The following is a 13,150-nucleotide window of genomic DNA, read 5'->3' as shown; positions in this document are numbered from 1 at the left end:
ATATCGTAAGATATTAATAACTATAATAACGATGATTCATCTTTGTCTGGCAAAAATGGTTGTCGAAGCTCGAAGATTGACGAGAGAAAAAGATGGTGGGAAGACTAGCCAACGATAGGAACAAAGATGGTTGTCAGAGATAGAGAAAAAAATGCAATATTTTTAGATAAATTTCATATGATAAAGCAGAAAAGAGATATTGGGTCTGTCTATACATACCACATCACTTAGGATGAGAATATTAGACTTGTTAAATAGTCTGTGAGCTTTTTAAGCTATCATGACGTGTTTTGGGTTATAAAACCTATAAGCAAAACTATGATAGATTGTGTGTCTAAAGCAGATAATATCTTAACAATGAATCAAACTATTAGACCAATTATATGAAAAACCTAGAATTTTGGTTGGAAGAAATTTTTTAGTTTTTTAAACTGAGGGAAGAGGAGGGGGGGATGAGATAACATTTTTTTTAATATTTTTTATTAAATAAAGATTTTACCCTTAACCTAAATAAAAAATTTAATAAAATGTTAGGTCTTTAGATTTTTAAAATTTAGTAAATAAAAGTTTGAAAATAACCAAAACCCTGAGTGGGAAGTGAGAATAAGTTTTTTAGCTTTTTCTTTTTTTAATAACTATGAACTATTATTGAAAATTCGAGAAGATTATACACTAATTTGTATACTATCAATAATGTGTTATTATATTATCAGATATTATAGTATTTCTAATTCAAAATCGTTACATCATATAAGGATACGTCATTATTAATATGCAAATAAATATTTATTACTAATATACAATTGTAAAATAAAATAGTTAAGCTTGTGAAAAATATATATTGTGATAAAAATTGAACAAATAACTTCAATAATTAGAAATTAGAGATTGTGAGGTGAAGAAATTCAACATAAGTGGTGGCATCTTGGTTTCGCAACGCAAGGTGCTAATTGAGCACATTCGAGGTTTAATGTTGAGAGTGTAATTTGTGTCATCATAGATTTTTCAAAACTTAACTTTCTCTCATAAAATCTAGACTTCGATTCTCATCATAGACACTATACGGTAAAAAAAGTTAAAAAAACTATTACTTCCATTATTTTTTACCGTCATAAGTCTAAAGTTTCAATGTAATTAAAAAATTAATAAAATTTTATACATTGATAATGAGTAATGAGTACTGATTTTTATACTAATAATAACATATTAAAATATAATTAAATAAATTTAAATTAAAAATATAATAATATTCGAAAAGATGATAATATATAATTATTAATACATAAAGTAATATTCTTTACTGAGCCCAAAGAGTGGGGAAAACCCCTCTACTTTGTTATGTTGGGCTGGGCTCTGTATATCCAAAGGGCCCATCACCCGGCTAATTTTTAAATGTGAATTATTATAAAAAATGATTTTTATATTTTCCAGAAAATTGAAAAGATTGGCAAAATCAGTCATGCGTTAGGTTACACGTGGCAGTAAATAACAATAGAGTCTCCCTCGCTAAATTTAAGCCAACAAAATCTACACCACAAAAACCTGTTAATTCATTATCTCCAATTCTCCAACTTTATTTTGTATTCATTCTTTCTCTGTCCATCTCTCTTCCTTGGCCACAAAATTTATTTATTATAAATAAATAAATAAATACCTTTTTAATATTTTTTAATTTAATATTACATATAAATTAATTATTTATATGATATTTCTTATAACATAATTATCCCTATTAATGAATACAAATTATATATATTTAATTAAATAATTACATACTTTTTTTTAAGTGTAATTAAATATTTAAAATTAAGTTAATATATTATTATTATTTATTTAGGGTAAAAATTGTTAATTGAGACAGTAATATTTATTTTACATTGATTTAGAATGTATGTGGGATGGATGAATTATATTTTATACTAACTCTTGTTATCGTTAATATTAATAACAAGTGCTTCGAGTTTTAAAATGAATTGAATTCAAGTTAAAAATTAAATTAGTTTTTATAAATAAGTCAAATTATAGTTAATTTGAATATTTAAATTTTAATTATCTCGAATTTAAGTCAAAGTCAAATTAATTAAATTAAAACTTTGACTCATTGATTTCAATTAATTTCGAACTAGTTATTTTAATTTTAAAATGATCTTAAGTTAGACCTTTTTAACCTTAGTCTAAATCGAATCTAAACCTAACTAGCTATTTATGAAGAGGGTTGGAAAACCTAAATTTAAAAGTTTGAGTTACAATTTTCTTGATTAATTTTATTATTTGTAATTATGAGTATATTCGAGTAAACCTGAGCTTGAACTTGAGTTTAGGACAATAAGAGATTAACTTGGCTTGAGGAAGTCAAACGTAAGTTTGACTGTAATCTTGAGTTAAGCTCGATTTGGTGTTATAGTTAATTTAAAATTAACTAAAACGATATTGTTTTAATTAATTTAAATTGAACTTCTTCAAGCTCGCAAGTGTGTTGAGTTGAACGCCCTTAAACTTTAGCTTAACAATATAAAACTCTTAGATTTGAGCTTTTTTTGAAACTTGTCTAAATCAAACTTGTTTCAAACTCTTTTAATCCTAATTAATAATCGAATTCGAATAAATTCTACTTGAATCCACCCTTATTTGTAATGAATATCTTTTGAAATTATTTTTTGCAAAATTATTTTAATTAAAAAAATTATTTGGCAAAATCGATTGCCATATCTGTCAAAACATGCTTAAAAATCTTCAAAAAATTTCAATAAGAAAATATTTTTTCTATTTAAATTATTTTTTAAAAATTATTTATTTTATTATATATTTTTATTTTTGTTCCTTCCAAAACATTATTGATATCTTCTCAAAACTTTTCACGACCTGAAGACTGTTGAGACTCAAAGAAGGGAAGAGAGTGAGTGTTTCTCTTCTTCTTTATTTTAGAGAATCTCACACTGCACACAAGTTTTCCACACTTTCGCACGTTTTTCTCTCTATCCAAACATGGATATAACAAACAATCTCCACCGCCTGGACCTCCGATCCTCCTTCCTAACCACCTTCCAGCCCCGTCTCCGCTCATTTTCCGCCGCGAAACCCTTCACCCCAATGAATTTCCGTAAGAAACAACTACAAAAGCTCAAAATCACCGGCCAAGTATCCACAACCACGCTCGAGAAATCGCCGCCCAAGACCGCCCAAAACGACATCGAGTCGTTGTTCTCAAAGGACTCCGATGACGACAGCAATGACTACAAGAAGCGTGGGAATGGCAAACAATCAAACGGCGCGTCGAGCGTGTCGTCCGGTGTCAAGTTGGAGAACATAAGCAAGAGTTATAAGGGCGTGACCGTGTTGAAAAACGTAACTTGGGAGGTTAAAAAAGGGGAAAAAGTCGGGTTGGTGGGTGTAAATGGGGCGGGGAAGACCACCCAGATGAGGATAATTGCGGGTCAAGAAGAACCCGATTCGGGGAATGTGGTGAGGGCGAAAAGTAATATGAAAATTGCGTTTTTAAGCCAAGAATTCGAGGTTTCAATGACGAGAACGGTGAGGGAGGAGTTTATGAGTGCGTTTAAGGAGGAGATGGAGATTGCCGGTCGGTTGGAGAGGGTACAGAAGGCGATGGAGGGGGCAGTGGAGGATATGGAACTGATGGGGAGGCTGTTGGATGAGTTTGACTTGTTGCAAAGAAGGGCTGGGGACGTGGACTTGAGTGTGTTGGATGCAAAAGTGAGTAAGTTGATGCCGGAGTTGGGGTTTGCGCTGGAGGATGGAGATAGGTTGGTTGCTTCGTTTAGTAGTGGGTGGCAAATGAGAATGTCGCTCGGGAAGATTTTGCTGCAGGTATATTTTGATGAAAATTTGTGTTTTTCATTTCTGAATGATTACTCTTTTTATGTGTGTGGTTTACATGATGATAATGATTAGTTGGTTGCATAAAGTTTGAATAGATTAAGGATGAGAGTGTAGTTGAGCAACGATTAGTTTATTGAATAAAGGTTGATTAGATTAACTGTGATAGTGTAGTTGAGTTCTCTGAAGAGTGTGTTTGAGTTATAGTTTGCTAAGCAAGCTTGACCGGGGAATTGCCAGTTTCAGGAGAATGCTTTTTCCTTCCTAAATGTTGGCTTATGGTTGATTTACCTACGAAGCTGTGAGGATTTCTTATGCTGAGATATCTCAAATGGAAGTTTTAATTCCATTGGATTATTGTTACTACTGTACGGTTGCATCTGATGTTATGAATAATGCTCAAATGGAAGTTCTAATTCCATTGGATTATTGTTACTACTGTACGGTTGCATCTGATGTTATGAATAATATTTATAGTTTATTCTATTATGCAGTCATTGTTGATTAACAGATAACAGTATGTGTAGATGACATATATTATAATGCCTGGTATGATGGTTCATTGTTGATGTATGTCCCTGTCTGCAGGATCCAGATTTGTTGCTTTTGGATGAGCCTACAAATCACCTTGACCTTGACACAATAGAGTGGCTTGAAGGTTACCTCAGCAAGCAAGATGTGCCAATGGTTATCATATCTCATGACAGAGCTTTCCTTGATCAGCTTTGTACGAAAATTGTAGAAACTGAAAGGGGTGTGGCCAGGACGTATGAGGGAAATTATTCTCAGTACGTCATAGGAAAGGCAGCATGGATTGAAGCTCAGTATGCTGCATGGGAGAAGCAGCAGAAAGAGATTGAACAGACAAAAGACTTGATAAGCAGGCTAGGTGCAGGGGCGAATTCTGGACGCGCTTCTTCTGCTGAAAAGGTACACTGAGATATACTGGTCATAATTAATAGATTTCGAGAACATTATGAACTGTTCTTATGTTGGTCATTGTTTAAGCTAATTGATATTTTCAGGCTCACTGCATTTTGTAGTTAATGTAAGTCAGTGACATTGTTGCGAAGCAATATTTTCATCCTGAATAGTAGAGTTCATACACCTAGCACCAATTTCTTCTGGAGATGATGAATTTATGTGTTCCGTGAAATGTGTTTATTGCATAATATTATAATACTTATGATTGGAAGTCTGAATTTGCCCATCATCTTTTAGGTGATCAGAGACAAATCCATTCCAGTCAATTGGTTGGTTAATGAATTTTCATTTTCCTCTTTGATGCAACAGTCATTGGATATGATTTTGTTTTGATAATTGTACTGTAAGTCATTTGATTCAACAAAGATCAAAATTGTTTCTCAGTGAATGAAACTTAATTTTGCCTAGTTTTTCTAGTTTATTTTCCTTTGGTCTTTGTTTCTTTTTTATGGAATTCTTTTGACCTCATAAATAGGTGCTTTTTCAAGTGTTAGGAAATTACTAGGTAGACTTTTTTTTTTTTTTTATCTGTAATTACTCAGTGTACTTGCTTACTGCTCATACTGATACTCAAATTTCTATGAGATGGCATCTGTATTATTCGTTTATGGATACTGGATTCTTGAACTTAACAAAATAATGTCTGAATTTCCTTTTTGGGTGAGAGCAGAAGCTGGAGAGGCTTCAAGAAGAGGACCAAATTGAGAAGCCATTCCAACGGAAGCAAATGAAAATTAGGTTCCCAGAGCGAGGAAGAAGTGGAAGATCTGTTATCACAATTAAGAATCTGGAATTTGGCTATGGGGATAAAGTGAGTTGACATATCAGATAGGTTACACTAGAGATTGGCTGCTGGGTTTTTCCCCTTGACTTTTACCAATACAGTTTAGTTCTGACATTAATTAGCTTTGTGTGCCAGATGTTGTTTAACAGGGCAAATCTTACAATTGAAAGGGGAGAGAAAATTGCCATTATCGGCCCAAATGGTTGTGGTAAGAGTACTTTGCTGAAAATGATAATGGATTTAGAGAAGCCATGTGGAGGTCAAATTATTCTTGGAGAACATAATGTCCTACTGAACTATTTTGAGCAGAATCAGGTGTGTTACTTTTATCATTGGTGTTTGATCTGATTATAGTACATGACATTCATGTTACTAGCTAATTGCTGTTGTATATTGCAATTGCTGATTGGTTAAATGGCATATTTTAGGCTGAGGCACTTGATTTGGATAAAACAGTGATTGAGACAGTAGCAGAAGTTGCAGAGGACTGGAGAATTGATGATATAAGGGGACTTCTTGGCCGTTGTAATTTCAAAGCTGATATGCTTGACAGAAAGGTTTCCCTTTTGAGTGGTGGTGAGAAGGTAAATCAACATGGTGTGCCTCTTTTTAATGAGTATTTGATATTTTCTGTGAACAATTACACAATCATGGGCTTTACTGAAAATGCTGCGCTTTAAGTCTTATTGAAAACTGCTTTTATGGTTTTAGTAGACTACAATCACATTCTTTACCACCCGTCCTCCATTATTGCATGTGGTTGTACTGATTTGTGGTAGAATTTCTTCTAAATATGGCTTGAATTTTGATTGTTGTCCTTGTCTTTCATTTAGGCACGCCTCGCCTTTTGCAAATTCATGGTAAAACCGTCAACTCTTCTTGTTTTGGATGAACCAACTAATCACTTGGATATACCTTCAAAAGAGATGCTCGAGGTTTGATTTTCTCTTTTAAATTATTTTCCTACATTTGGTAATTTACTCTGTTATTAGTGATGCAGCATATGACCACTAAATTTATTCTACGAACTTATTTGTTCTACCAGGAGGCTATAATGGAGTACAATGGCACAGTCATCACAGTTTCTCATGATCGATACTTTATAAAGCAAATAGTTAATAGAGTAGTGGAAGTTAAAGACTGCAATTTACAGGATTATGCTGGTGACTACAACGTAAATGCCTTTAATTTTATTTTTCTTATCCCTTTCTTCTAGCTTCGATATGTTTTCTAGCTCTCCTCAAAATCAAATAAATCTAGTGTTGATCTGTATATTAGTTGATTTCTTTTTTTTTGTAATTTATGGTCTAATCTACGTTTCTGACTCTGAAATTCATAATTTACAGTATTATTTAGAGAAGAACCTTGATGCCAGGGCAAGGGAGCTTGAACGTGAGGCAGAGCTCGAGGACAAGGCTCCTAAAGTCAAGGCAAAATCAAAGATGTCAAAGGTAAGTTTGTCTTCATAGCCACACACAGTCAACTTATATTAGAGGATGGTGGTGGAGATATAGTAATTTTGTTCATCCTTAACAAACAGGCTGAGAAGGAAGCAAGGAAGAAACAGAAAATGCAGGCCTTTCAGGCGGCAAAACAAAAATCGAAAGGCCAGAAGAATGCCAAGAGATGGAAATGAATGCTTTCTTTTTTTTTTTTTCCCCATCTTATGCATTTACCAAAAAGAGCATCATCCATTTTAAAGCTGATTCGGCTGTGCATAACAATAATCTTAGGGGACAAATGCATACAATTACGATGAAAGAGCTATTCTTGTGTATATAGTAAAAAATTAAAGGTTGAAATGGAATTGTTGTGACCAAAAATTTATGCCTCGAGAAGATGTATCCGGTGGCATAAACATGAGTTCTCAAGTTGCAGTGATGTTTAAGAATTCATGTATTCATGTTCTGTTCAAGTAACCACTTTTAACCCTTCCCCGGATCTTCCTTTCCCTTGAATTGAAATGAAATGTTTGAAGTGATCAGCCAAATTGTTGGATTAAAAATAGATCTATTTTTGGCATATAATCCCATAGGCTTTGAAGTATGTTATTGCATATCTTTTAGCCTGGACATGAGCTGCCACCTTATACCAAAAACTTTTCATTCGGGTTATTTTCGTAGGTTATAGCACAGACTCTGAGGGAGGTTGAATGATTATTGGTTTTTAGGTCAAAATTTGCACCATGAATCTCTCACGATTTAAGATAGATGATCTCACTTACCGTCTCCAAAACATGTGCCTAAAACTCTCCTAAATTAGCATTTTTCGAAAAACCTCATGTTTTCCTGGGCTATAACGCACAACCTCTGAAGGTACGGAAACGACCTATGGTTTTTTAATTCAAATTCGCATTTTCCACTTTTCACATACCAAAGTAGATGATCTCAATGACGGTTTTTGAAACCTATTCTGTAAACCCCTTGAATTTGTGTATGTCCAAAACCCCTCCAATTTTGGATTTTTTTGTAGGCTATATTGCACATGACCCTTGTAAGTGAGGGAATGATAGGTGGTTTTTAGACCCAAATTTGCATCGTTCACCCTTTATCCATAAAAGTAGTAGATCTTGTTAATGCTCTTCGAAATATGTGCCCAAAACGTCTTCAAATCCGTGTTTTTTAGAAAGCCACATTTTTTCATGTGCTATAACTCTCGAGGATGGGAGAACGATAGATAGTTTTTTGGCCTAAATAAACACCATCATCTTCTCATGCCTCGAGGTAGATGACCTCTTTAATGGTCCTCCAAACTAGTGCCCATAGCCCTTGAATCCATCTTTTTTCAAACCTCATATTTTGACTATTTTCATGGGCTACAACATACAAATCTTGACGGTGGGGAAACAACTGATAGTTTTTGGGTCCAAATTCACATTATCCACCCCTCACACCAAGGTAGATGACCTCACTAATGGTCCCTAAAACTTGTGTACAAAACCTTTTTGAATCTACATTTTTTCTAAAAGTCTTCTGTTTTGTGAGTTATAATACACAACCGTTGAGGATGGGGGAATGATTGAGGTTTTCGAGCCCAACTTAGCTCCATCATCTCTTACACATCAAGATAACTGACTTTATTAATAGTCTCAAAAACCTGTGCCCAAACACTCTTGAATTTGTGCTTTTTCAAATCCCTCGTTTTCCTGGATTGGCCCCCGGGGGGGGGGGGGGGGGTGTGGGAACAATTGGTAGTTTTTGGGCTTAAATCTCTCACGCGTAAAGATAGATAATCTAGTTAGTGGTCCCAAAACCCATGCGTAAAACCCCTCGAATATGCATTTTCCTAAAAAGCTTTAATTTTGACTATCTTTGTGGCCTATATCACACCACCTCATAGGGTGGGGCAATGATCAATGGTTTTTTTTTTTTTTTCAAATTCGCACAAATTATTCCATTGAAGGACACAAAAATTCCTTGAATCATCAGTTTAATCTTGGACCATGGTACGAAGGTTGTAAAAAATTAGATTGTCATCACCCATAAACAGTTAAAAATATTTAAGGGTTGTCTTTGATATAAATATAACATCATCGAACCTATCCATGATGTTGAAATCATTCTTTGGAGTTTAGAGAACAGGAATTGGATGACACTGGTGGGCCTTTATAGACATATATATATAAATACCTTCAAGGTCATTCTATATGGCATTGCCTAACTCTTAATTTTACTTCAGAGCTGTCCCAACTCGGTTGATACAGAAAAGTCTAATAATGGTGTCTAGATAGTGACAGAGGAGGCTGTTGTAGTACAATTTGAGATATCCTTAACCGTTACCATTTTCAGCTTACTTGATTGAAGTCAAGAAATCAGAGCTATTAAGCTCTACTGGGTTTTAAATAAATGGATATGAGTTCCAAGAAACAAATGAATGAAGTCATGAGTTTCATGCAGCATGCCACATACATTACCAGCAATGAATGCTCAAAATAGCGTCTCTAAACAACTTGGAATATTTTGACAATTTTTGATCTCTTTCACAATCAACCGTTGACAAAGAATGAATTAAAGACTTGGGATTTCATTATAATGTAGTAAGAAATACAGATTCATAATTGGGATTAAGGATCACTCCATGAGGTGAAGAACAAGTACAAGAAAACTATAACAATGTTCAAATATTATGATACAACAAGCTGTTGTCTAAAATTACAGCAATAATAACTCAGCAAAGGCCTCAAATGTCTCGTCTTGCATTGTCTATACTGACAGAGCGGAAGAACACTACTCAAATTTCTTGATTAGCGACAGGTCATTCAGCATTTTCTCAATTGCCTCGTCGTCATGAGTCCGCCCCTTGGTCTGGAAATATAAGCGACTTTTAGGTAGAGTAACACATGCATTTTTGCACCTCATAAAAACCTCCATAAAGACTAATTGTCCGATACATTGGACTGTCAAGGCTAACATTTGGACTACACGGTATATTGCTTGAAGAGGGAGTAAGAGAGCAGGATCGTAGAAATTCTTTCACATCATTTATATATAAGCATTGAGACATGGAAGTCTCAGCCTACTGTCTATTTTATTTATAAATAATCTAATTTCATTTCTGAAATAAATAATGGAGAAAAAGATGAAGTATACCTTGATGGAAGGTACCATAGCAATAGCTTCCTCCACAGTCTCAGGACAAAGGTTGCCAAGCACACAGAGCTGTAAAAAGAAGTGCATATGGCAACTTTAGATATTAATAATATGAGACAAGCATCAAATCATAGTCTACATTTTAAGGGTGCTTTACCTCAAATTCAGCCAACTGGTATCTACTCAGAATTCTGAAAACCAGTTAAGATCAACATCATTGAATGGAAGATGCAAAATAATTTGAGAAAAAAGATAACCAAAATCTGTCATTACTTAAATGACAGAATCTCCATAAAAGAACAGCCATGCTACTTTAGTCAGCACTCTAGAAAAACTAAATTAGATCTTAAGAGTATGATAAGTTGAACAATTCATTAATCATAAAACCCGATGAGCGTTTCAAATTTAATATTCATGGTGAAATTAAGATAACAAATTAAAAAAAGAAAAGGGAAGCTAAGAATGCAGTAAACTATCTCAGCCATTTACTGCAATTGCAGTAGTTAACTCTAGAATTGCTTTTGCACGTTGATAAAATCAGATCAGCAATGTTAAAATTGAAAATGGTGGAAGAAGCCATCTTTCAGCAAGAAGTCTGGACCACTAAAGTTGGAAGACATCTACCATACACATGAACTGGAAAACAAATTGTGAAAAGACTTTGTTTCGTAAAAACCCCAATTGTGAGTAAATATAATCTCATGCTAAGCAATTTCAGCAAAAAGCATTCCATATCAAAGCAAGGGCTAAAACCATGAATATCATCATGTATCCATCTCAGATATGGGAAAGAACCCAGTGAATTGTGTCACCAAGCTCAAACTAAATAATATTCTTGATATATCAAGTTTGTGCTTAAATATACTCAGAAATCAAAGGTTATTTAAGAAGAAAAAGAGTTGGTTAGTGCATGTGTATACGCAAGCATGTCAGCATGAGTGTATGAGAACCATATAGCAAATGAAACACATATCATCCATAAACGTGAAGGATACTCTCTAACTTGTCTAACAGCGTCAGGATTCTTATAGCGACTGAAGCGCTTCACATACTGCAGTGATTTCTCAAACACCCTGAAAAAAAATTACAAACAATATCTTGTTAAAAGAATTATTTAAGAACACCAATCACCAAATTTGATGACAAAAGACACAAGTCACACAAACTTTAACGATTCCCAGAGGCATTATCTAAGGCGAACCTGAGAACCTCTCAGATTTCAAAAAGAACCTCAGAACCTTAAACACAAATAAATTCCTCAAGATACTTGCCATTGGCACCCTAGCAGAAGCCTCAATCTATACATTCATTCATAGAACTTTTAATAACCTAGAAATTTTGAGACTGCTGATAATACTTTAGTATCAAAACTACCTTCACTTGAAACCTAATTAAACTGTCTTTTTACATGAAATTATCTAAGTTAACTTTCGATAAGTATCCCGATAATCGAATGACATTAAAAAACACCATCAATCCTTCAATCATCAGCATAAAATTTATTCTATTAACATACCCTGTTACCCATCTAACCGAAAATAAAAATCATATTTTGACACCCAATTTCTAAAAAAAATTGAAGCTTTAAATACACCAATAGCCGATTTAATTCACAAATAAAAGGACTATAAATAAAATTAACTAAGCGATTCGAGACTAACTGGGAGACTTGATTCATGGGATCATCAGACGTCTGCTGAAGCTGCTCATACTTGTGTTCAAGAATCAAAGCAACTTCACAATTCATCAAACACTTGGCCTTCAAAAATTCTGATTACAAAATAATAAAGAAATAAGCATCGTTACAAAATTTTCAAAATTTCTTGCAGAGATATAGATAGAGGTAAAAATATTTACCTTCTCCGATTTTAAGCTCGGCCGCATTCTCTTCTTCTTCTCCAGACATCTTTGGAATCCGGGTCTGGCTAGCTAGGGTTTTCTTTTTTACAAGTTCAGAGAAAGAAGGTAGTGATGGGAATTTATTTGATTTCCGTTGCGTTTTCAGTTAGTATAATTATTTTTCCTTCCCTTAGCTTGTAGTATTGTAAGGAACCCTTAAGTTTTGAAATCTTAATGGGGTTTTTAGGGCTGGACTCGAGCCCGAAACGAGCCGGGCTCTGCTCGGCTCGATCGAGCTCGAGCCGAGCTCGAATTGGCTCGGATTGGTTCGGTAGATTTTTTTTAAAATTTTTTATACAAAACGACGTCGTTTTGATATATATATATATACAAAACGATATCGTTTTGATATAAAAAACGAGCCGAACCGAGCCATAAACGAGCCGAGCCGAACTCGAGCCAGCCATAAATAAACTGAGCCGAGCCCGAGCTAGCTGTGAGTTGAGCTCAGCTCGGCTCGAATCCAGCCCTAGGGGTTTTGAAATTTAAAAAAGGCCAAAAGACTTATTCCCACCTGAGGTTTGGTCTAAAGTAAAACGCCCATCCGTTAAATTTTAAAAATTTAAATACTAATCATTTTATTAAAATTATTTATTAGGGTTAAAATAAAACTATCAGTTAATATATAAAGAAATTAAAATTTTATTTTGTTTTTTTCCCTCTCGCTTAGTTTAAAAAATTAATAAATAAAGTTTTAAAAATTCATATTTTTCCCATAGGATTTATGTTTTCCTTTCTTTTTCTTCGGTACCCTTTACAATTGACAATCGACGTTATTTCTTTGTTATGAACAATGACTTCTTTCTTCAGTGTCACTCCCAATGATACATTCAATGTTTGTGAACTCTTCGTCTTTTTCTTCTTTGTTCTTCGTCGGAGAACTCTTCACTTTCTTCTTCCTCATTCTTTTGAAAATTGATAGATGAAGAATGAAGGAGAAGAAGGTGAAAAGTTCGTAGATAAAGAATGAAGAAGAAGAAGAAGGCCAAGACTGAGTTCGATTTCGTCATCATGTGTCATTAGGAGTAACGAGAGTGCTGGAGAAAGAAGGTTAGTG

At 34.1% G+C, this 13,150-nt stretch overlaps 2 protein-coding genes across 2 annotated transcripts; one reads left to right on the top strand and one right to left on the bottom strand.

Annotated features, from left to right (window-relative positions):
- The first annotated feature begins 2,843 nt into the window (after nucleotides 1-2,843).
- LOC123198476 (ABC transporter F family member 5-like) lies at nucleotides 2,844-7,520 on the top strand. The gene is made up of 9 exons (XM_044613157.1): nucleotides 2,844-3,828; nucleotides 4,426-4,767; nucleotides 5,492-5,632; nucleotides 5,741-5,920; nucleotides 6,034-6,189; nucleotides 6,439-6,540; nucleotides 6,651-6,779; nucleotides 6,952-7,056; nucleotides 7,146-7,520. The coding sequence occupies exons 1-9, from the start codon at nucleotides 2,986-2,988 to the stop codon at nucleotides 7,239-7,241; spliced, it is 2,094 nt and encodes a 697-aa protein (XP_044469092.1). The 5' UTR covers nucleotides 2,844-2,985; the 3' UTR covers nucleotides 7,242-7,520.
- A 2,088-nt stretch (nucleotides 7,521-9,608) lies between these two features.
- On the bottom strand, nucleotides 9,609-12,211 carry LOC123198475 (DNA-directed RNA polymerase II subunit 4). The gene is made up of 6 exons (XM_044613156.1): nucleotides 12,052-12,211; nucleotides 11,856-11,964; nucleotides 11,190-11,267; nucleotides 10,352-10,385; nucleotides 10,195-10,263; nucleotides 9,609-9,909 (listed from the first exon to the last, which is right to left on the bottom strand). The coding sequence occupies exons 1-6, from the start codon at nucleotides 12,098-12,100 to the stop codon at nucleotides 9,832-9,834; spliced, it is 417 nt and encodes a 138-aa protein (XP_044469091.1). The 5' UTR covers nucleotides 12,101-12,211; the 3' UTR covers nucleotides 9,609-9,831.
- Nucleotides 12,212-13,150: the final 939 nt, after the last annotated feature.

Source organism: Mangifera indica, chromosome 16, assembly GCF_011075055.1.
Source record: "Mangifera indica cultivar Alphonso chromosome 16, CATAS_Mindica_2.1, whole genome shotgun sequence".
Taxonomy (NCBI): Eukaryota; Viridiplantae; Streptophyta; class Magnoliopsida; order Sapindales; family Anacardiaceae; genus Mangifera; species Mangifera indica.
This window is presented reverse-complemented; position numbering and strand designations above follow the sequence as displayed.

Excerpts from the sequence above, each read along its gene's own strand:
- LOC123198476 (XM_044613157.1), top strand. The coding sequence starts at position 2,986 with ATGGATATAACAAACAATCTCCACCGCCTGGACCTCCGATCCTCCTTC. Across the intron at positions 6,541-6,650 it reads CTTCAAAAGAGATGCTCGAG|GAGGCTATAATGGAGTACAA; the intron begins GTTTGATTTTCT and ends TTGTTCTACCAG. Across the intron at positions 7,057-7,145 it reads CAAAATCAAAGATGTCAAAG|GCTGAGAAGGAAGCAAGGAA; the intron begins GTAAGTTTGTCT and ends CTTAACAAACAG.
- LOC123198475 (XM_044613156.1), bottom strand. The coding sequence starts at position 12,100 with ATGTCTGGAGAAGAAGAAGAGAATGCGGCCGAGCTTAAAATCGGAGAA. Across the intron at positions 11,965-12,051 it reads CGAGCTTAAAATCGGAGAAG|AATTTTTGAAGGCCAAGTGT; the intron begins GTAAATATTTTT and ends TTTTGTAATCAG. Across the intron at positions 11,268-11,855 it reads CCCATGAATCAAGTCTCCCA|GGTGTTTGAGAAATCACTGC; the intron begins GTTAGTCTCGAA and ends ATTTTTTTTCAG.